The sequence below is a fragment of the Suncus etruscus genome, chromosome 2 (assembly GCF_024139225.1).
Source record: "Suncus etruscus isolate mSunEtr1 chromosome 2, mSunEtr1.pri.cur, whole genome shotgun sequence".
Lineage (NCBI taxonomy): Eukaryota > Metazoa > Chordata > Mammalia > Eulipotyphla > Soricidae > Suncus > Suncus etruscus.
In genome coordinates this window covers 151,860,800-151,882,353 of record NC_064849.1, presented here as the reverse complement: position 1 = coordinate 151,882,353, position 21,554 = coordinate 151,860,800, and the positions used below count along the sequence as shown (strand labels likewise).

Sequence of the window (21,554 nt, the reverse complement as noted above, 5' to 3'; positions counted from 1 at the left end):
TACCTGTTATCTTTGACCCCCAGATTATAAGGAGGAGAAGGAAGGAGAATGAAATAAATTGGGGATTAAGGTGGACAGGAAGCGGTGGAGGGAAGAGGTCAAGGGCCTCTGGTTACATGGCTAGTATAGAGGACAGCTATAGATATATATCAAACTAGTGCAGAGTCTGAAAGGAAGAGATCCAAACTACAACTACCCTTAAAAACATATCTGTCAAAGAGACAAACTAGTGGGTTGGAGTGGGAGTTAGAGGGGAAACTTGGGGATAATGATAGAGAGAAGTTGACACTAGTGATGGCATTGGTGCTGGAACATACTATGCTTAAAACTCAACAGTGAATAACTATGTTAACATGGTATCTTTATTTTTCTTAATTTATTTATTTGTTTATTGATTGATTGATCTTTGGGCCACACCTGGTGGTGCTCAGGGACCCCCTCCTGGCTCTTCACTCAAAAATTGCCCCTGCTGGCTGGGGACAATATGGAATGCTGGGAATTGAACTGTGTCCATCCCGGGTCTGCCGCATGTGAGGCAAATGCCCTACTGCTGTGCTATCTCTCCAGCCCCAACATAGTATTGTATTTTATTATTTTATATTTATTTATGTATTTATTTATTTTGGTTTTTGGGCCACCCAGCAATGCTCAGGGGTTACTCCTGGCTGGGGAACCATACGAGACCTAGGGGATTGAACCGTGGTCTGTCCTAGGCTAGGGCTAGCAAGGCAGATGCCTTACTGCTTGTGCCACCACTCTGGCCCCTCAACATGGTATTTTAATAAAAAAACTTCTTTTTAAATTTGTGGAGTAGAGCAGTTCAATCTTCTGTAAATTCTTAGTAAAATTTCTTTCTTTTTCTTTTTTTTTATTTCTTTATTTTTATTTATTTATTTATTTTATTTATTTATTTTTGGTTTTTTTGGGGCCACACCCGGTGTTGCTCAGGGGTTACTCCTGGCTGTCTGCTCAGAAATAGCTCCTGGGAGGCACGGGGGACCATATGGGACACCAGGATTCAAACCAACCACCTTTGGTTTTGGATCGGCTGCTTGCAAGGCAAATGCCGCTGTGCTATCTCTCCGGGCCCTCTTTATTTTTATTTTTATTTTTTTGGTTTTTGGGTCTCACCCGGCGGCTCTCAGGGGCTCTCAGTTCTCCTGGCTCTACGTTCAAAAATCGCTCCTGGCAGGCTCAGGGGACCATTTGGGATGCTGGGATTCGAACCACCATTCTTCTGCATGCAAGGCAAATGCCTTACCTCTATGCTATCTCTCCAGTCCCAAATTCTTAGTAAAATTTTACTCTGAAGTGGAAGTTGAATATTTAATGCAGGATAATATAGCGCTGTCCTAATGGATTTTTCCCTTCATTTTCTTATACTCTCTTTTATTTATTTATTTACTTATTTTTTGTTTTTGGGTCACACCTGGCAGCACTCAGGGGTTACTTCTGGCTCTACACTCAGAAATTGCTCCTGGCAGACTCAGGGGACCATATGGGATGCCAGGATTCGAACCACTGTCCTTCTGCATGCAAGGGAAATGCCTTACTTTCATGCTGTCTCTCCAGCCCCTATTCTTTTTTATACTAAAATAAACTTTCAATCTGTAAAGTCTCTCAAGGCTGACTTGTCTGCTGTAGTTCTTGAATAGCTAATGTATTTGTTTCTTCACCACAGTTAATCACTGTGTTCTCTTCCTCTGGCTACAAATATTTATTTGTAGTGAGTGCTGTTAGAGAAATAGCTACACTGACAACTGTCATGACAATGTGAATGTATGAGGGAAGTAGAAAGCCTGTCTCAAATACAGGCTAGGTGGGGTGAGGAGGAGGAAGATTTGGGGCATTGGTGATGAGAATGTTGCACTGGTGAAGGTGGGTGTTCGTTATATGACTGAAACCCAACTACAATCAAGTCTGTAATCAAAGAGCTTAAATAAAGATATTTAAAAAAAGAAATAAAAATAGAAAAACCTATGTACATTGGTGCCAGAGCAGTGGCGCAAGTGGTAAGGTGTCTGCCTTGACTGTGCTAGCCTAGGCCGGACTGCAGTTCGATCCCCTGGCATCCCAGATGGTCCCCTAAGCCAGGAGAGATTTCTTTTTATTGTTTTTTGTTTGTTTTTGGTCACACCCGGCGGCACTCAGGGGTTACTCCTGGCTCTACGCTCAGAAATCGCTCCTGGCAGGCTCGGGACCATATGGGATGCCGGGATTTGAACCACTGTCCTTCTGCATGCAAGGCAACTGCCTTACCTTCATGCTATCTCTCTGGCCCCTACCAAGAGATTTCTGAGCACATAGCCAGGAGTAACCCCTGAGTGTCACCTGGTATGGCCCAAAAACCAAACCAAACCAAAACAAAACCTGGGTATTAAAAAAAAAAAGTGACTACATGACAAAACCAAATATTATTTAACTTTACATTATAAGTAGTTGTCCATCTCCAAATATATTATAAAAGTTATACTATAGTTAAATGATACTAAAAGAAGCTATATAGTCTACCACAGAATATTTCCTGACTTGTTCTTTTAGGGCATTTCAGAATCCAGAATGTTTTATAGTGCTCAATGGAGGAACATGGGAGGAAAGTTTGTTTTCTTCTATCAGGGATACTAGTTTTACTTAATGTTAAATTAATTGAATCAGTGTTATCATAAACATTACCAATTAGTATGTTTATATGCCCTAATGTACATAATAAGAAGGAAGAAAAACAGTCTTTTTTATTCTTAAATCTAAGCAAGAAACCCTGTAAAAGTTCAGGCATTTATTCAGATATAATTGTATGACCAAGATAGGACAAGTTTATCCAGATGTTATACAAAAGACCTGAAAGCTCTTGTACTTGTTTAATTAAATAATATTTTGTCATTTTCACCTTCAAAAAAGTATGTTTGATTTTGACTTCAGGACCCTTTAAGTCACATTGCCATGGGGAAAGTGGTTTGTTCCTTAAGGAAATGAAAAATTCTGTAATTTCTTTTTGAAATGGTAACTATTTTCTTCAATTGTTGGACTATTTCTGACTTCCTAAAAATTGGATGTGGGTTCAGAGGTTGTGTCACACAGCTTTTGAGAGCTAAGCATTCAGTTTCATTTGCTTGAATATTTTGAGATGCATACACACACATTTGCTAATAACTTTTTCTTTTAATTCTAGGAAATCTTACAGATGAGGGATATCAGTACTGTTGCAGACTAGTGGAAATGAATTCAAAAAGTGGTCCAGGTCTAATTGGTTTAGGTGTCAAAGCATTTCAAGACAAAAACTATGAAGATGCTGTTAGGAACTTAGCAGAAGGTAAGTTTAGAACATATTGTGAATAATATGAAATATAGTTGCTGTTCAGTCAATAGCCTTTATCTCTGGCCTTTATTTTTTTCCCTTTGTTTTGGGATACACCTGACAGTACTCAGGGGTTACTCCTGTCTCTGCAGCCATGGGGACCATATGGGATGCCAGGGATTAAATCTGGGTCAGCAGTATGCAAAGCAAACTACAAGCTGTGCTATTTTTCTGGTCCCTGGCCTTTCTTTAAGAAATGTATATTTAAGATAGAAGCCAAAAATAGTACTTTTTTGAAATATCCTTTAAAATACCTTTACATTTGATCTCTAGCTCTGCCAGTTATTAATTTTTTTTTTTTTTTTTTTTTTTTTTTTTTGTTTTTGGGCCACACCCGGTGACGCTCAGGGGTTACTCCTGGTTATGCACTCAGAAGTCGCTCCTGGCTTGGGGGACCATATGGGACACCGGGGGATCGAACCGCGGTCCGTTCTAGGCTAGCGCTGGCAAGGCAGGCACCTTACCTCTAGCGCCACCGCCCGGCCCCCAGTTATTAATTTTAAGACCTGTAACTAATGAGAAAATTAATGCGATCTGTTTCTTCATTGTAAATAGGACTAATAACATCTCCATCTTTAGGAGGCAATAACTTAGTTTTGTCTGATGAACTTATATTAGGTTGAGCTCTGATTGACAAGCCTGGTGTTGGTGGTAGTAAGAGCTGTGTAGGCCAAAATGAATTTTCCAGAAGTGACGGTAAAAGTGATGCTCATGGAATTGCTTATAATTCTGCAAGATTTGATAATGAAGTATGGGAACAGAAAGGGGCAAGACTGATGTGGGAGAGGGGATCATGGTATCAGACCTTGTTAGGAAATAGAAGCTTTATTTATCCTTTGAACAGCAAGGAAGCAGTAGAAGGGTTTAACAGGGCACTTTTATGGGGCTGGAGAGATAGCATGGAGGTAAGGCGTTTACCTTTCATGCAGAAGGTCATCGGTTCAAATCCCAGCGTCCCATATGGTCCCCCGTGCCTGCCAGGAGCAATTTCTGAGCACGGAGCCAGGAAAAACCCCTGAGCACTGCTGGGTGTGACCCAAAAACCACAAAAAAAAAAAAAAAAAAAAAAAACAGGGCACTTTTATAATCACACTTGTTTTTTTCAGAAATATTCTTACTGTTGGGGGCCGGGCAGTGGCGCTGGAGGTAAGGTGCCTGCCTTGCCTGCGCTAGCCTAGGACGGACCGCGGTTTGATCCCCCGGCGTCCCATATGGTCCCCCAAGAAGCCAGGAGCAACTTCTGAGCGCATAGCCAGGAGTAACCCCTGAGCGTCACAGGGTGTGACCCCCCCCCCCAAAAAAAAAAAAAGAGAGAAATATTCTTATGAATATTCTGTATGAACCTATGAAAATAGTCTCATGGCAGACACAAAGTGATGATGAATAAACATACCGAAACTTTAAAACTTGTTAAAAATGATAGTATCTGTATCAAAGTGGTAGTGTTAGAGAAAGAGTTTGGGAAAATCAATGTGACTTTTTAACTGATATTGTGAGAAATGGGGAGTGGGAAATATTCTGATTTGGGGACTACATAGGTGGTTATATTAATCTTTGTGCTCATAAAAACTTTGTGATTGCTTTTATCTATTTAGGATTAAAGGAATGTCCTCTGTGCATAGCTGCATGGTATCATCAAGCAGAAGCCCAAGTCAAAATGCACAGACTTAAAGAAGCTATTCTTTCATGCAATCAAGGTATTATTACCCCCATTTAGGGGTCCTTTATTCACTTTAAAGGATAAAAATCCAGATGCTAACATCCAGATAGGACAACAGGTAGCGTACTTGTCTTGCATGTAGCCAACCTGAATTGATCTGCACCATATATTTCCAGAAATAATGTCTGAACATAGAACCAAGAGTAAGCCCTGAGCTTATTATGGCTCCAAAACCAAGAAAACCCAGAAAAAAAAATTAAGATGCTAAGTGCTAGAGAGATAGAACAGGTGTTAAGGGCTTGCTTTGCATATAACTGTTTGGCACTGCATTTGGTTACCTGAGCACTGTCAGGAGTGATCTCTGAACACAGTCAAAAATAGGCCCTGACATTGGCCTGTATGGTCCAACTCTATCCCCTTCTGCCCCCAAATCCAGGTGCCATATTTTAAGGTACCAATTTAAATGTCATTGAGGATATGCATATTATGTTCTGTGCATATCTGTGATTAATTTTGAATTCTTTTAAAAATATATTTCCTGCACTTGGACTTTTGACAAAGTCACTTTATGTTTTATGTGCGGGAGTTGCTCTGTTTTCATAAAAAGAAAAGTTCTTTCTGTATCTCAGGCTTTTCAGAGACTTTTGACTCTGAAGTAGTAAAGGGCAGTTGCAGGCATCATGGAACCTATTTGAGTGTGATCAATAAGCCAGCTGTGGGGTTAGGAAATCATAAAGAGTGATTCATTGCTTAGAATTGTAGACAATTCTAATTTAGATGCTTTCCCCTCCATTTCTTAGTATTCTCTGTTACAGGTGTCTTGTATAAGGGTTAACTTCTTTTTTTTTTTTAATTTTTATTTTGACCATATTGGCTTACATATCTTTCACAGAAGTATTTTTTAGGTACATATTAACATTGAATCAGGGGAATTCCCATCACCAAATTTGTCCTCCCTCAACATCCCGTTCCCTTCCTGCAGCCCATATCCCCCACCATCACCCCCCGGGCTGCTAGAGTAAGTGGTCCCCTCTGTGTTTAGCTTACTATTAGTGATCCTGGTACCCTCCCTTGTTTCCCCTCTATTTGATAGGCGGAGCTAAATAGTTTGAATTATGTGGTTTTGTTTGAAGGAAAGAAAAGCAATAGAATGGTTTAAAAAATCAAATCAGCTGAAAATGGGCGGAGTCCTCCTAGAGGCTTTCAACCTCAGTTGAGAGAGGAAACTTTTATTAAGTAGTAGAGATAGCCATTAATGTCTTTCATAATTTTCAATTTTATGTTTTTGAAGATAGTGTTTAACATTTTTTTAAATCTTTATTTAAAGATATACAAAGTTATTTACAAAGTTATTGATAGAATGAATCCTATGCATATAATATTCCAATAATAATTCCACCACCAGAGTCAACTCCTTTTGGAGTTGCAGCACACCTCACTGTTTTGAAGGCTTACTCCTGACTCTGCTTAGAGATCGCTTCAAGTGGTCTTGGGAAGAACCATATGGGGTTCTGGAGATGAAACTCAGGTTAGCTGTGTGAAGGCCAGCTTTCTACCTTCTGTATTATCTCCCAAGCCCCACATTTATTATATCTTACGCGTTACAGAAGAAAAATGATATGGTTTTCTTTATTTCTTTGTCCATAATTTTATCAGTTCTAAAGAACATAGATAATCTTGATATGTCTGGTGGCCGTCTTCATCACAAGAATCTTTGTCTGCGTGTGAAAGCTGAGGCTTTGATTAAACTCTCTGACTGTGAATCTTCAGAAGAAGCAATTTGTACTCTTGATCAGGTAGTCTTATCACATTGTCCCTTTCAGTTTTATTTAATTTTAAGTCAGCCGGATTTTAACCATTCTCTCCTTATCACAAATATTAACCTACTTAAGTTTGTTTTAGAGATGTGAACCTACTACCTCTGTAGTTTTGTAAATCATTCATAGAACTGGAAACTCTTAGATTTTGTGTTTTGTGGATGAATACTTCACTTCAATGCTTTTCTTTTTTTTCTTTGCTTTTTGTTGTTGTTGTTGTTGTTGTTGTTTTTTGGGCCACACCCGGCGATGTTCAGGAGTTACTCCTGGCTGTCTGCTCAGAAATAGCTCCTGGCAGGCACGGGGGACCATATGGAACAACGGGATTCGAACCAACCACCTTTGGTCCTGGATTGGCTGCTTGCAAGGCAAACGCCGCTGTGCTATCTCTTCAGACCCACTTCAATGCTTTTTATGTGCTCCTCTTTCTTTAGTTTTTACTCTTATTATTCTTGTCTCTTTCCCCTTCATCATTACATCTTAATGATGATTATTATTAAGTTGGGATTCTAAATGTTTTTTGCTAGAAAATATCTTACATATTTTTGATAAGAATTATTTAAATATATAGGAGCATCAGTTATATAATGTTACTTGATTTTTTTTCAACATAATAAAATATTCAAAGAAAGATTAATATTTAGGAGTGAATTTAGCTTCTTAAGATTTTTTTTTTTTTTTTTTTTGTGGTTTTTGGGTCACACCCGGCAGTGCTCAGGGGCCACTCCTGGCTCCATGCTCAGAAATTGCTCCCGGCAGGCACGGGGGACCATATGGGACGCCGGAATTCGAACCGATGACCTTCTGCCTGAAAGGCAAACGCCTTACCTCCATGCTATCTCTCCGGCCCCAGCTTCTTAAGATTTTATGCCCAAACTATTTGAAATTTTCTAACAAAAACTAACTAGTGAATTATGAAAGATAAAATTTTGTATCTTTAAAGATTTTTATAAGAGAGGGATATTTTTGCTCTAAAATTTAAGTTATATTGCTTAGTATACCGCAAGTTAATGCATTTTTAACATTATTTTATATATTTTAAAGGGCTTTGCATTTTTTTGCTCTACATGTATATATATATATATTTATTTTTTTATTGAGATCATTGTGAATTACAAGTCCTTCATAGCTGGATTTCAGACATACAGTGATAGTGAATTAGGGTCATTCTGACCATCAATGTTGACCTCCTTCCACCAAAGTTCCCAGCATGCATCCTATACCTCCACTCTTAGCCCCCTGACCTACCAGTATAACAGGCCTATTTTAAGTTTATATTGCTTTAATTTGGTTCTCTTTTTTTTTTTTTTTTGTAGAATGATGCAGAAATATGAGGTAAAACAAAGTAATTCATGTCCCAAGGTTTTGTGAAAAAGGCAGGAGCCCCTATCTAGAAGATAAGAAATAAAATAAGAAAATAAAAGGGGTGGTGGTGGTAGGTTTTTTTTTTAATTGTTTTTTTTTGTTTTTGTTTTTTTTGTTTTGTTTTGTTTTGCATAGGTGTAGTAAACATTGGGTAAATTAGAAAGGAAGTACCCTTGGCCTAAAAAAAGACAGGGTGCCTTTACCCATGAAGCATCCTGTCATAAGACAACCACAGAGTCTGGGTCCCAGTGAAAGCTCTGTTCAACCGCGGTTATCGCAGTTAGGCTTCTGTAGTTAGAGATCCTGGTTTTTGCACAGATCTGATGTCAACGCCGGGGTATCAAGGAGCATCTTCTGATTTCATCTCACCAGTAGGTGCAGAGGCAAGGAAACCTGCCCAAACAGCAATTTGTTGCTATTTCCTAGTTGTCAGTTTGTCATATGAACCTATCCTGGAACAAGTGTCAGGGTGGCTTTAGGGCCTCCTCTGGTGGAAATTTGGTTCTTGGTGCTGGTGCAGACAACTGTGCCAGTTCCAAGAATGGGAAGGGCTTTGAATTTTATAACATTTTAGAATGAGAATGGTTACAGTATCGTTCAGGAATTAATCTTTTACTTTCCTTCCCAGCATAATGGATTTTTTTTGGTGAATGATTGAAGAGATCTTTGGGATATATATATATGTATATATATCTATATATATACATATATATATATAGTTTGTTTTCATTTGTTTGTTTTTTTGGGCCACACCCAGGGGTGCTCAGGGGTTACTCTTGGCTCTGTGCTCAGAAATTTCTACTGGCTCAGGAGACCATATGGGATGGAGGATCAAACCTGTGTCTATCCTGGGTCAGCCACATGTAAGGAAAATGTCCTACTACTGTGCTACCTACCACTCCAGCCCCTATTTATTTTTTTAAATAAAATAAATTGTCTTTTAGTCTGAGAAAATGTATAAGGTGAGCCCACATCATCCTAAAATGCTAGAAAACAATAACACTATAAAAGACTGCTTAGATTAGATCAAAAGGGCTGAGAAATTAGTTTGAATTGATTTTACTAGCTAAGGTGGGGATAATTTGAACTTCAGTAACTGCAGTAAATTGAAGCATGCATTACACATTTCAGTTAAAGAAAGTGAAGTGTTAGTAATGATTGAAATCATTAAAATGGAAATGATTAAATCTGTATTAATTGTCTTCTCTAGTTATAGTTTTAATTAAAACAAACTTTGCTACGTTGTGTTGAAGGAGTTTCATAGTATTTCTTAATATAATTATTTTTTAGGTTTCTGATGCAAATAATATTCCTGGACTTTTGGTTCTAAAGAGCTTGGCCTATTTGAACACAGGCTCCTTAGATGAAGCTTCAAAGGTTATTATTTTTTTCATTCAAATTGAGATGTTTTTAATAAAAAAATTATTTTTATTTGAATATGTAATTGACAGATATCTATTTTGTAGATTATGGAAGATCTCCTTTCTTCTTACCCTGACCTAGCTGAAGTTTGTGCCCTGGAGGCTTTTTTTCATTTTACGAGAAAGGACTATCTACAAGCAGAAATATGGTAAGGATATATTTAGATTGTTTATGGAGCCAGTCCCATCTTAAGTTGTTTTTCTTTTCTCAAAAAATTTAAAGTGGGTGAGCTTGATAAAGATCCAGGTTTGCATTAATTTGATTTGTAAGCTTTTAGTACTTTAAGAAATTTTCTTTCATGTAGCACAGTAACTATAAAAATTCTCCTATAGTGTTGAAATCTTATTTGCTGATCATAATATTCATAATTAGAGGATGCATTATATTTGATGCATCCTCTGACCATTGGACTTGTTTTTTTCTCTCTTTTTTTGTGGGTTCATATCTGGTTTTGCTCAGGTTTTACACCTGCCTCTATACTTAGGATCAGTCCTTGCAGTGCTTGGGGACCATATGTGGTATAGGAGATTGAACTGTGGTCAGAGCATGCAAGGTAAGCACCTTACCCTTTCTACTGTATACTTAGCGTCCATTTGGCAATTATATAATGCTAAAAGACCAGTATGTCATCTAAATTCCTGTTCTTCAAAATTATATCACAGAGGGGGCTGGAGTGATAGCACAATGGTAGGGCATTTGCCTTGCATGCAGCCAATCTATGACAGATGCTGGTTCAATTCCCGGCATCCCATATGGTCCACCGAGCTTTCCAGGAGCGATTTCTGAGTTTAGAACCAGGAGTAACCCGTGAGGGCCGCCATTATACTCTAAATCTTGAGGTTAATTACTTGTTTTAGATTGGACATTTGTGGCAAACTTTGCTCCAACTAAGAGTCTCCCAGTTCTGTTTTTTTTTTTTGTGACTATATACTATATATACATATATATAAACAGACATACTATATATGCACACCTACATACATACACAAATTCTCTTATCCTTTTTGCTTTCTTTGAATGACAGTTTCCAGAGAGCTCTTGAGAAAGATGCCGAAGTTGCAGAATATCATTACCAACTTGGATTAACTTATTGGTCTATGGGTGAAGAAACAAGAAAAGATAAGTCAAAGGCTCTTACACACTTTCTTAAGGTAAGACATGTGCTACCATTTAATTTTAGATCCATACGATCATTAAAAAATTGTATCATAAGTACTCAAAATTATTCTGTACTGAGTTTTTTTGTTTGTTCACCTTTACATAGACTGTTTTGTGAGAATTTTACATATTGGTTTTCAAATAGAAAATTTAACCTTAAACTTATAGTATTTAAGAAACTGATTATAGAAAGTAGTCATAATTGTCTTTAAATATATTTTTTAGTTATTTTCACTATAACTTTATGGCCATATGCATGCTATATATAGTTATAGATTTTTTTTCCTTTGGGTCACACCTAATGGCACTCAGGGGTTACTCCTAGCTCTGCACTCAAAATTCGCTCCTGGCAGGCTCAGGCGACCATATGGGATGCTGAGACTCGAACCAGGGTCCGTCTTGTGTTGGCTGCATTGCAAGGCAAAAGCCCTACTGTTGTGCTGTCGCTCTGGTCCCTATAGTTATAGATATTTAACTTCTTGTTCTTTAGATGTTTAGCATTCTGAGGTCTTGAAAGGAAATCTTGACATGAAAGCAGATTAATGTAGTAATAACTAAGTATTTTTTTTTAGAAAACAACTAATCTTCTAGCTGTTAGTTGTGTAAGAAGTGATGGCCAACTTTCATGTCTGTTTAAATTTTACTTTAAATGTTTTGTCATGCTTTTCTATATTAAAACGATACCTAATACCTTCAATCTATGTATTTTATTTTATTTTATTTGCATTTTGAAAGAGACCCATCCAAATAAGCTCTAATATTCTTTTACTTTTTTTTTATTTTGAAGGCTGCCAAGTTGGACCCATACATGGGCAAAGTTTTTTGCTATATAGGCCACTATTACAGAGATGTAGTTGGAGATAAAAACAGAGCCCGTGGATGTTACAGAAAAGCTTTCGAATTAAATGACACTGATACCGAATCTGGAGCTGCAGCAGTTGACTTAAGTATAGAACTGGAAGAGATGGTATGTTTGCAAACACCATAGTTATTAATAGGAATCTATTTAATAGGTAGACTTGAAAGTTACTATTTTAAATCTTCTTTGGAGCTACACAAGAAATAGTTTGCCTCTAGTGACAACTGCAATTGTTTACTTTTTGGTTTGGGGGACACACCCTGGGGTGCTCAGGGGTTACTTCTGGAAGACTCGGGGAATGACTATATGGGATGCTGGATCAGCTGCTTGCAAGGCAAATGCCCTATTTACTGTGCTATTGCACCAGCCCCAACAAATGCAATAATTTTTTTCCCTTGGCAGATATTTGTATGTTGATGCTCACACTTGGATGTGGCTTAATCAACACAAATTATAGTGCCAGTGACAATATATTCAATTACTACACACCTATTATAACCATAGTTCATTATATATAAGTATAACCAGAAGTAATAATAATTGGAGATTTATCTTTGTCCTTTACATAAGTATCTATATGTACATGTATATACATATTTGGTTTTGGGGCCACCTGTTGGTGCTGAGGGGTTACTCCTGGCTCTGCACTCAGAAATCAGTGCTGGTAGGCTTGAGGGATATGGATGCCTCATATGGATGCGGGGATCAAACCTGGGTTGGTCACGTGCAAGGCAAATGCCCTACCCGTTGTGCTATTGTGCCAGCCCCTTTTTAGATATTTTATATCTTTTATTTTGAGGGGGGTCACACCTGGCAGCACTCTGAGGTTACTCCTGGCTCTGTACTCAGAAAGTACTCCTGGTAGGCTCAGGGAATTTATGGAATGCCAGGAATTGAACCCAGGTTGGCCGCATACAAGGCACATGCACTACTCACACTGTGCTATAGCTCCAGTGCCGATATTTGATATCTTTAATAAGTCTTTTTTCTTATTATTAGGAAACTGCTTTGGCTATCCTAACAGCTGTAACTCAAAAGGCCAGTGCTGGAACAGCAAAGTGGGCCTGGCTCAGGCGAGGATTATACTATTTGAAGGCTGGTCAGCATTCTCAAGCAGTGGCTGAGTAAGGCACCGTATTATATTAAAATTCTATTAGAATTAATAAACTTCAATTTAAGTTAAACTCTAATTAATTCAAAATAAAATCAGAACTTTATTAGTAGCCTTATACCAAGCCATTATTTGAAGGAAAAAGTACTTAAGTTTTTTTTGTATTAAGTAAATACAAATTTTATTTACTTTGTTGATTCTTCTTATTATCTACATGGTACTAGAATTGTAAAAATGGATTAAGTCATTTGTTATTAGGGAAATAGTCTAGTAAAGTACTGATAACACACAAATAGATAGAAATGTAAGATATAATTAAATAAAAACCACCCCAGATTAACAACAGCAGGTATTTTTCTGCTTATGTGCAGTCTTTGAACATGGGGAGATGTTTGACAGTTTTCAGGGCCTGTGGGACAGCTAATTTTTATTCATTTGGTTTGCACTGTACATAGGATAAATAAAATGTCTGAATCAAGATAAAGAGTTAGGGCTTTCTGTTGTTGTTTTTGTTGTTGGGCCACTTTGGCTCTGCACTTAGGACTCATTCCTGGCAGTGTTCAGGGACAGTGTGGGATGCTGGGTATTGAACTCAGGTTGGCCTCATGCAAAGCCAATGTCTTACCCACTATACTATCACTCCAGTTCCAAGACAAAGTTATTTTTAAGTTTTGTTTAATATGTAGACTATAAGTATTTTGAGTTTTCTGTGAAAATATATTTTCAGAAATATAAAACATCTTTAAGCCAATTAGTTGTAATTTTAATTTTGATATATCTGGTTTGGTAGAAGGCTAGATAGAGTTCATAGTTCATAGACTATAATGAAGCACACTGATATACATCCTTATTTTGGTAGGGTAGGAAATTCCTTTAAGAGAAAGAAATTCTGGTTGGGATTTTTTTTTGGGGGGGTGGCGGGGAAGTACAGACCACTTGTACTTGTGGCTTACTGCTGGCACTGCACTGAGGAATCACTCTTGACAGCTTCAGGGACCATATGATATGCTGTGGATTGAACCCCTGTCAGCTGTGTCTAAGGCAAGCACTCTATCCAGTGCACTATTTTTCTAGCCCAAGGATTTCTTAAAAATAGAACTGAATATCCCAGGTTATGGGGAGCTTGAGAGAGGAAGTGTGATGTGAACTGGCAGTAACAAAAAGACAATGATGGAGGATGATGGGCACATTCGTGGTGGTAAGATAACTCTACAGCAAAGTCATAAATGTCAGCACTTTTGTAAACATGTAACCTAAAGTTTAATAATTAAGTTAATTAAAACAAAAAGTGGTCAACGGTTGTGGGTATTTGATGATACAATAATATTGTACATCAGAACTTAAAATGTAAGCTAATATTATTGTATCCAAATTACCTAAAATAGAATTTAAATATATATATATATATATATATACACATATATAAATGTTTAATTCTTACTTATTCTGAAATAGTAGTAAGATCTCTTAGTAGTAAAACATTTCAAGTCTTGAACAGGTTTGCATGCTTTAAATAACATCTTTATAAATCAAAAGAACTTTGGATGTATGTGATTCATAAGAGATATTTATTTTATATAATAAATAATAAATTTATAAATAAATTTATAATAATAAATAAATAATTTTCAGGTGTGAAAATGGTATCATTACTTTTCATTTTCTTATTTGTGTTATCATTGTTTTGTTCTTATGTTTATTTTTAAAATTTTAGTTTGCAGGCAGCATTAAGAGCAGACCCAAAGGACTTCAATTGCTGGGAATCATTAGGAGAGGCGTACTTGAGCAGAGGTGGTTATACAACAGCCTTGAAATCCTTCACAAAAGCCAGTGAGCTGAACCCAGAATCCATATATAGTGTGTTCAAGGTTGCAGCGATACAGCAGATCCTAGGCAAATACAAAGAAGCTATAGCTCAGTACCATCTGATCATTAAAAAGAAAGAGGATTATGTACCTGCTTTGAAAGGTGATTATTTCTAGCAGTTCCTTTAACTTGTGATACTTAATTATAAAATCTCTGAGTAAATGTCTTCATGCATTGAATAACTAGAAAAAGACAATCTTTAATCAGTGGCAAGTGCCTGTATGAACCTCTTATAGCTAGTTATATAGGTTTGAATATAGGAAAAAGTTTTTACAGTTAGTAAAATAATATGATATTCATTCAACCTTTAGAAAATAATATGACAACTAGTCAACTCTAAAACACATGTTTCTTTGTTTTAGTATGCTCTCACTAATTTATTGTTTCCTCAGAAATTAATATCTTTAAAATTACTTTTTAAACTATAGAAGTTCATATTTTTTAATTTTTAAATCTGAGAGCTTAATTTTTGTGATTATCTAAATTAATTTTAGTTTCTCCAATAGATACCTGTTCCTTTTGACAAATAAGTTTTGGTTCATATAAAATAAACTGGTATCATCAATATGTAATCTCTCATGATTATTTTCAAATGTTAAATGCCCTAAGCATTTTAAAAGATATATAGATCCCATTATAAATTTTTTCCTCTGTTTCCTCCCCCCCCCTTTTTTTTTTAAGGAAAATCTCTTTATTTGAAGGTATTGAGAAAAGTGGGTGGTAGGGTGAGCATAAAAAAAGGAGAGAGTAAGGCGGTCAAGGGAGAGTAGGGCTTCTTCAAAGGTGGAGAGTAGAGAGAGCTCTGGCACATAACCCAGAATGAAAGTAGGAAAGTCAACATCCCAAGAAGGGAGATGCAGGTGACATGCTGGAATCATGTTCATTGGCCCACGGAGCACATGTACCTTCTTTTCCTTTTTTTTTAAGACACAGTTTTTAAAACACAGAAATATTATGATTTAGTGACATGCAACTTAGGCCTTCAAAACCTATTGAAAAACGTTTTCTTGGTTTTTTTGGGCCATATCTGATTGCAGATCCATATGGTATGCCAGGGATTAAACCTGGATTGGTTGCATGCAAGGCAAAATGCACTACTTGCTATGCTATTGTTTCCGCCCTGAAAAGCTTTTTGTTGTTTGGCTTTCTGGGTAACATTTGGTAGTGTTCAGAAGCCACACCTAAGTCTGTATAGAGGGGCCTTTTGGCCCGTGCAGAGGTAAGAGGATTTGATCTCGTGTTGCAGCCAGAATTTGTGTTAACTTTTGTACTGTCTGACCCTTGAAAACCTCCTATCAAGACCATAATTCACATGTATAAAATGTCTTTTTATGTACTTTGGAAAAATAAAGTTTCATTCAATTTTCATCGTATGATTTCAATACAGTTTTAATGCAGAGATCATATTTATTTAAGTGGTCCAGAGAGCGCTGAGAGGACTCAGTAGGCTGATGCCTTGCACACAAAAGGCCTTGGTTTAATCTCAGTACCACTGGAACAAACTCTTGAGCACTGAATGAGGAGTAGCCCCTGAGCTTTAGTGTGGCTTCTCCTACGCTACTCCTCAATATCTTTGTTTCACAACAACTAATAAATAGTATATGATAGAGTAGCATTAGATAACATCTCCATTTTCAAAGCCAAGATATAATAGTTGTTAGTCAAAAGTCAGTTCCATAGTTACTGGGTTTTTTTTTGTTTGTTTGTTTGTTTGTTTTTTTTGTTTTTTGGGGTCACACGTGGCAACGCTCAGGAGTTAGTCCTGGCAACGCTCAGGGGACCATACTGAATGCCAAGATTCGAACCATCAATGTTCTGCATGCAAGGCAAACGCCTTACCTCTATGCTAGCTTTCCAGCCCCAAATAGTTACTGGTTTTTTAAAAACTAATTTTTAGTGTATATTTACTTCAGCAGAATCTACCATTTGATTCTTTATGATATATAGCCAGGATCATCCTTAAAATTCATATTTATAAAATATAGTTTTGTTCTCTGTGTTTTAAATGTGACACTAATAAAATTCTCAGAGGTTCATGTCAAATCTTTTGATACCTATTTTAACAAACTCAAATTTCCCTCCTTCTAGGTTTGGGTGAATGCCATCTCATGATGGCAAAAGTAGCTTTAGCAGACTATCTTGATGGCAAAGCAGTTGACTACATAGAGAAAGCACTGGAATATTTTACTTGGTTGGTATCATTCTTAGTTTTCATTGCCTTTGTTCTCCTAGAATCTGTGTATAAAGTGTAGATATAGCAGTCATCCAAAATATCAGACAATACTACCTAGTTAACTAATACATATAGTACTAGTTTTGTGGTGGACACCAGCAGTTTCTTGTTCTTGGTCACAGCAGGCGTTCAGGGTGTAGACCTAGGCTAGGGCACTATTAGCATTAGGTTATTTTGGTGAGCGTTAGCATTCAGGTTTGTGTTAGGTTTTTTATTAGGGTTGAAGTTTATGTATGACTATGCTCCAAGTTGAAAATACTTCTAAGCATACATGTAGTTCCCAAAGTTGTATATATTTTGAATTTTGAAATTTTGCCCTACCATAATTTTTTGTCTTTGGCTCATACTCACCAGTGCTTGGGAGTTACTCCTGTGTCTGCACTTATGAATCTCTTCTAGAGGGTTCAGGGGACCATATAGGATGCCAAGAATCTAACCTGTTTAGCTGTGCACATGGCAAGTGTCCTACATCCTGTACTGTGGCCTCAGTCCAGCCCTATTCTTTTGTAATATTAAATAAATAACTTAGTTTGTCAAAATTGCTTTTGCTCGCTTCTGTTTTCTCTTTTATTCTGACAATTTTGGAAATTATGTTTAGATATCTAGGCAGAAGAACTACAAATAGTTTTGTCTTTCCTCCTGATCCTCTCTGGTTCTTTCTGTGATGACTGCAATAGTTAATCTTATTTCTCAGCAAGCTATTGGAAAATCATATTTTGGTTGGACTCCATGAGTGGAAAAGAATATAAAAAATGTCCCATCTGCTTGTCCATCTGCCAGTAACATGGCTGTTTGTGATTGCTTATTACCAACACTTGGCTTATATGAAATCCTGTTTTATTTTTAAGGTTTTTAAGAAGAGAAAAATGAAATATATATCTGATATTTTTCTCAACTTATAAAGGACTTTCCTTTATCTCCATAATTATTATTATTTTCCTTTTGAGCTGTTCATCTGTTTTAGTGCTTTAATAAAGATGGACTTACACATTTTTATATTTATATTTTGGATCTAGTTGATCTCAAAGAGTAAAATTCCTTTGGGCCACTATATATATTTATTTATCGATCTGTCAGTTTTTTTACTTTTTTATTTGAGAAAATTTAGAAGCAAAACACAAGTTTTTAGTAATCAGCTATAAGAGAATTATAAATTTTATTGGCTTGGTTATTATTTAAAAGTAAACACAAAGAATATAGTTTTAAAAAGTAGCTAACATCCTGAAACATGTATCCTGAAATATGAATCTATTTAAGTGATTTCTACTACTTCAAATGAAAATGATGAGGAACACCAAAAAAAATTTTGCCTTCAATTTAGAGAATAATGTCTCTACTCTCCTTCTCTCTCTCTTTCTTTTAATGAGGTAATAAGATGTAATTTGATTTGAATAGTTAGTAATGCATTCTTCTCACCTAATTAAGAAAGTAGTGTTTAATCATGATTGCATGCACAATTATTTTGTTTTAATTATAAACAAACAGTAATGAAGGTAAGTAAACACCATACTTACTGGAAAAATTTATAATCACATTTTCTTTTCTTTTTTTAAAGGGCTCTACAACATCGAGCTGATGCATCTTGCCTTTGGAAGCTTGTTGGAGATGCTTGCACTAGTCTGCATGTTGTCTCACTAGCTAAAGTGAATGTTAATGTTTTGGGAATCCTTCTAGGTCAGAAAGAAGGAAAACAAATATTAAAGAAAACAGAGCTCCTTCATCTTGGAGGAAGGTGATTTCAAAGATTGCCAGTTAATAACATTCCAATTGAATTAGACTATTATAAAAAACATAATATTCACTTTTTTATTTCCTTAGGTGTTATGGTCGTGCTTTAAAATTGATGTCAACATCAAATACGTGGTGTGATCTTGGAATTAATTATTATCGCCAAGTACAACATCTAGCAGAATCAGGCAGTAACATGAATGATCTCAATGAGTTGATGGAGAAATCTATACATGTAAGGTTTTGCTAAATTTTTCACAAACTAAGCAAAAACTAATGCTTTCCTGAATGATGATGATACTTATGTAAATACTATATGCATTTTGATTATTTTAGTATATAACCACTTCTATATTGATATAATACTGATATTCTAAGAAATAAACATTAATCTCATTTTACTTTTCAGTGTCTGAAAAAGGCAGTCAGGCTTGACAGTAATAATCACTTGTACTGGAATGCTCTTGGCGTGGTATCATGTTATAGTGGTAAGAAATGATCATTATTTCGTTTTACAAGATTGCCTGGTTTATTGCCTGGTAATAAAGTTCATGTTATCAACTTTTTTTTCTTCAGGAATTAAAAATTATGCCCTTGCTCAGCACTGTTTCATCAAATCAATTCAGTCAGAACAAATTGTGAGTATTCTGTATTTTTTGAGAGAATAATAGCAGACTTTAGTGTTAATAATTCTGAGACTTTTATGTAGACAAGGGATTTAATTCTCTCCTCTTCCCCTTCTTCTGCTTCCCTCATTCCTTCTATCCCTCCCTTTCTTTATCACTCCCTCCCTTCTTCCTTCATGTCCTTCTTTAACTCCTTTCTTTCCTTCCCTCCCTCCCTCCTACCCTTTCTCCTTCTTTCTATTCTTCTCCCCCCCCACCCCTTTCTTCCTTCTTTGAGAGCCACAAAGATCACTCCTAGAATATTCTTTCAATTGGGCAGTGAAGATGTGGTTACTTGGTTACTTCTTTGTATATATATTTTATTTATTTATTTATTTATTTATTTATTTATTTATTTATTTTTTAGAATGCTGTGGCATGGACCAACTTGGGAGTGTTATATCTTGCAAATGACAACATTGAGGTAAGTATGGTGTCATATTAAAAGAAAATACCATTATATGATTTCTTCATAATAATTCAACTTCTTGTAGAGAAATATTTTGAACTGTTATCATTTAAAGAACATTTATTTTTATTTATTGTTTTTTTCTATACCACACAAAAATTTTGTGTTTTTATAATTATATTCATTTCTGGGCTGGAGAGATAGCATAGCAGTAAGGCGCTTGCCTTGCAAGCAGCTGATCCAGGACCGATGGTGTTTGAATCCCGGCATCCCATATGGTCCCCGGTGCCTGCCAGGAGTGATTTCTGAGCACAAAGCAAGGAGTAATCCCTGGGCACCACTGGGTGTGACCCAAAAACCAAAAAAAAAAAAAAAAAAGAAACGTTTATAATTATATTCATTTTTATTTAGAGGTTGAAATAATTCTGCTCTGAATTATTTGGTGTTTTTATTTGTATGCATGTAAAAGGATGTCTGTGTAGGCTTTCTTGGAAAGTCAGATGAGCAAAGGCTGTAGAGATGATGGAAACTTGAGCAGTTTAAATGTAACTCAAGATATTGGGTGACTTGGGTTATATAGCAGATATTAATCTCTTTAAATGTACAGTACAATTTATTATGCCTTAATGTGATGTTTGCCTCTTTTTTCTAGCAAGCTCATGAAGCTTTCAAAATGGCTCAGTCCCTTGATCCATCTTATTTAATGTGCTGGATTGGACAGGTAAAATATATGACACATTTATTCTTATAAATCTATCACTATAGAAAACTTAATCAGGTAAACTATGTAAACAACTATCATGTAACCATGATAATTATTGATGACGTTTGGGGGCTTGATTTGAGCTGGTCCCTGTCGAGGCTCATTTAACTCACTTTTTATCAATCCATTGTGATAGTGGTGGTTATTCTAATCTTATTGCTGGGGAAATTAAAGTTAAAAATGCTAGATACCATGCAGAAGGCTACACAGCCTATAAAGATTAAACTTTGTTTTGGGGAGTTTTGAATCCTATCAGTTTGGCATTATTATACTTTAACAATAAGGCCAGAAGGGAAAACCAAAATTCAGAGCTCTGTTATCTAAATTATATTAGGAGTGGGGAAGAAAGAAGAACATTTATTAGTACCATTTTTGATTACTATTTTTCTCATTTTCTGTAAAAATCTTTATGTTTGATTTGATACTTAATTTACTTTTGTGTTTTCAACTCACTGATTTATTTTCTTTCCTTCAACATTAAAAATATTTTTTTGTTTTTGGGTCACACCTGGCAGTTTTTTTATGTATGGACTCTGAAATACTGGGACCACCCTGCACCATACTTAGAAGTACTTTGGGTTTTTTGGGGCTATATCCAGTGCTGCTGAGCCCACACTAACCTCTTTTTATTTAAAAAAAAAAATAAAAGGTACCCAAATGGGGCCGGAGAGATAGCATGGAGGAAAGGTATATGCCTTTCATGCAGAAGGTCGGTGGTTCGAATCCCGGCATCCCATATGGTCCTCCGAGCCTGCCAGGAGTGATTTCTGAGCATAGACCCAGGAGTAACTCCTGAGCGCTGCCGGTGTGACCCAAAAACAAAACAAAACAAAACAAAAAAATTCTTATGGGGCCGGTGAGGTGACGCTAGCAAGCGCTAGCCAAGGAAGGACTGCAGTTTGATCCCCCTGGCGTCCCAAATGATCCCCCCCAAGCCAAAGGCAATTTCTGAGCGCTTATCCAGGAGTAACCCCTGAGCATCAAATGGGTGTGGTCCCAAAAACCAAAAACCAAAAAAGAAAAAATAAATAAAAAGGTACCTAGATGATAATATTGCCAAGAACGCTGTCTCAGACAAATATATTATCAGAGGTTGAGAGGGAAGGGCAAGGTAATAGACTCACATCAGTGTTACCAGGGATT

The 21,554-nt window shown here is 36.5% G+C and overlaps 1 protein-coding gene across 1 annotated transcript in view; it reads left to right on the top strand.

Moving 5' to 3' along the window:
- SKIC3 (SKI3 subunit of superkiller complex) overlaps positions 1-21,554 on the top strand; it is a 74,128-nt gene that overhangs the window by 20,463 nt on the left and 32,111 nt on the right. Inside the window, exons 10-25 of the mRNA XM_049769173.1 lie at positions 3,170-3,310; positions 4,951-5,052; positions 6,672-6,811; positions 9,488-9,574; positions 9,664-9,767; positions 10,644-10,770; positions 11,565-11,744; positions 12,636-12,760; positions 14,462-14,715; positions 16,702-16,804; positions 18,402-18,578; positions 18,665-18,809; positions 18,984-19,062; positions 19,151-19,212; positions 19,607-19,663; positions 20,301-20,369. Coding sequence (XP_049625130.1) covers positions 3,170-3,310; positions 4,951-5,052; positions 6,672-6,811; positions 9,488-9,574; positions 9,664-9,767; positions 10,644-10,770; positions 11,565-11,744; positions 12,636-12,760; positions 14,462-14,715; positions 16,702-16,804; positions 18,402-18,578; positions 18,665-18,809; positions 18,984-19,062; positions 19,151-19,212; positions 19,607-19,663; positions 20,301-20,369 — 1,952 coding nt within the window. The remainder of the gene's footprint in view (positions 1-3,169; positions 3,311-4,950; positions 5,053-6,671; positions 6,812-9,487; positions 9,575-9,663; positions 9,768-10,643; positions 10,771-11,564; positions 11,745-12,635; positions 12,761-14,461; positions 14,716-16,701; positions 16,805-18,401; positions 18,579-18,664; positions 18,810-18,983; positions 19,063-19,150; positions 19,213-19,606; positions 19,664-20,300; positions 20,370-21,554) is intronic.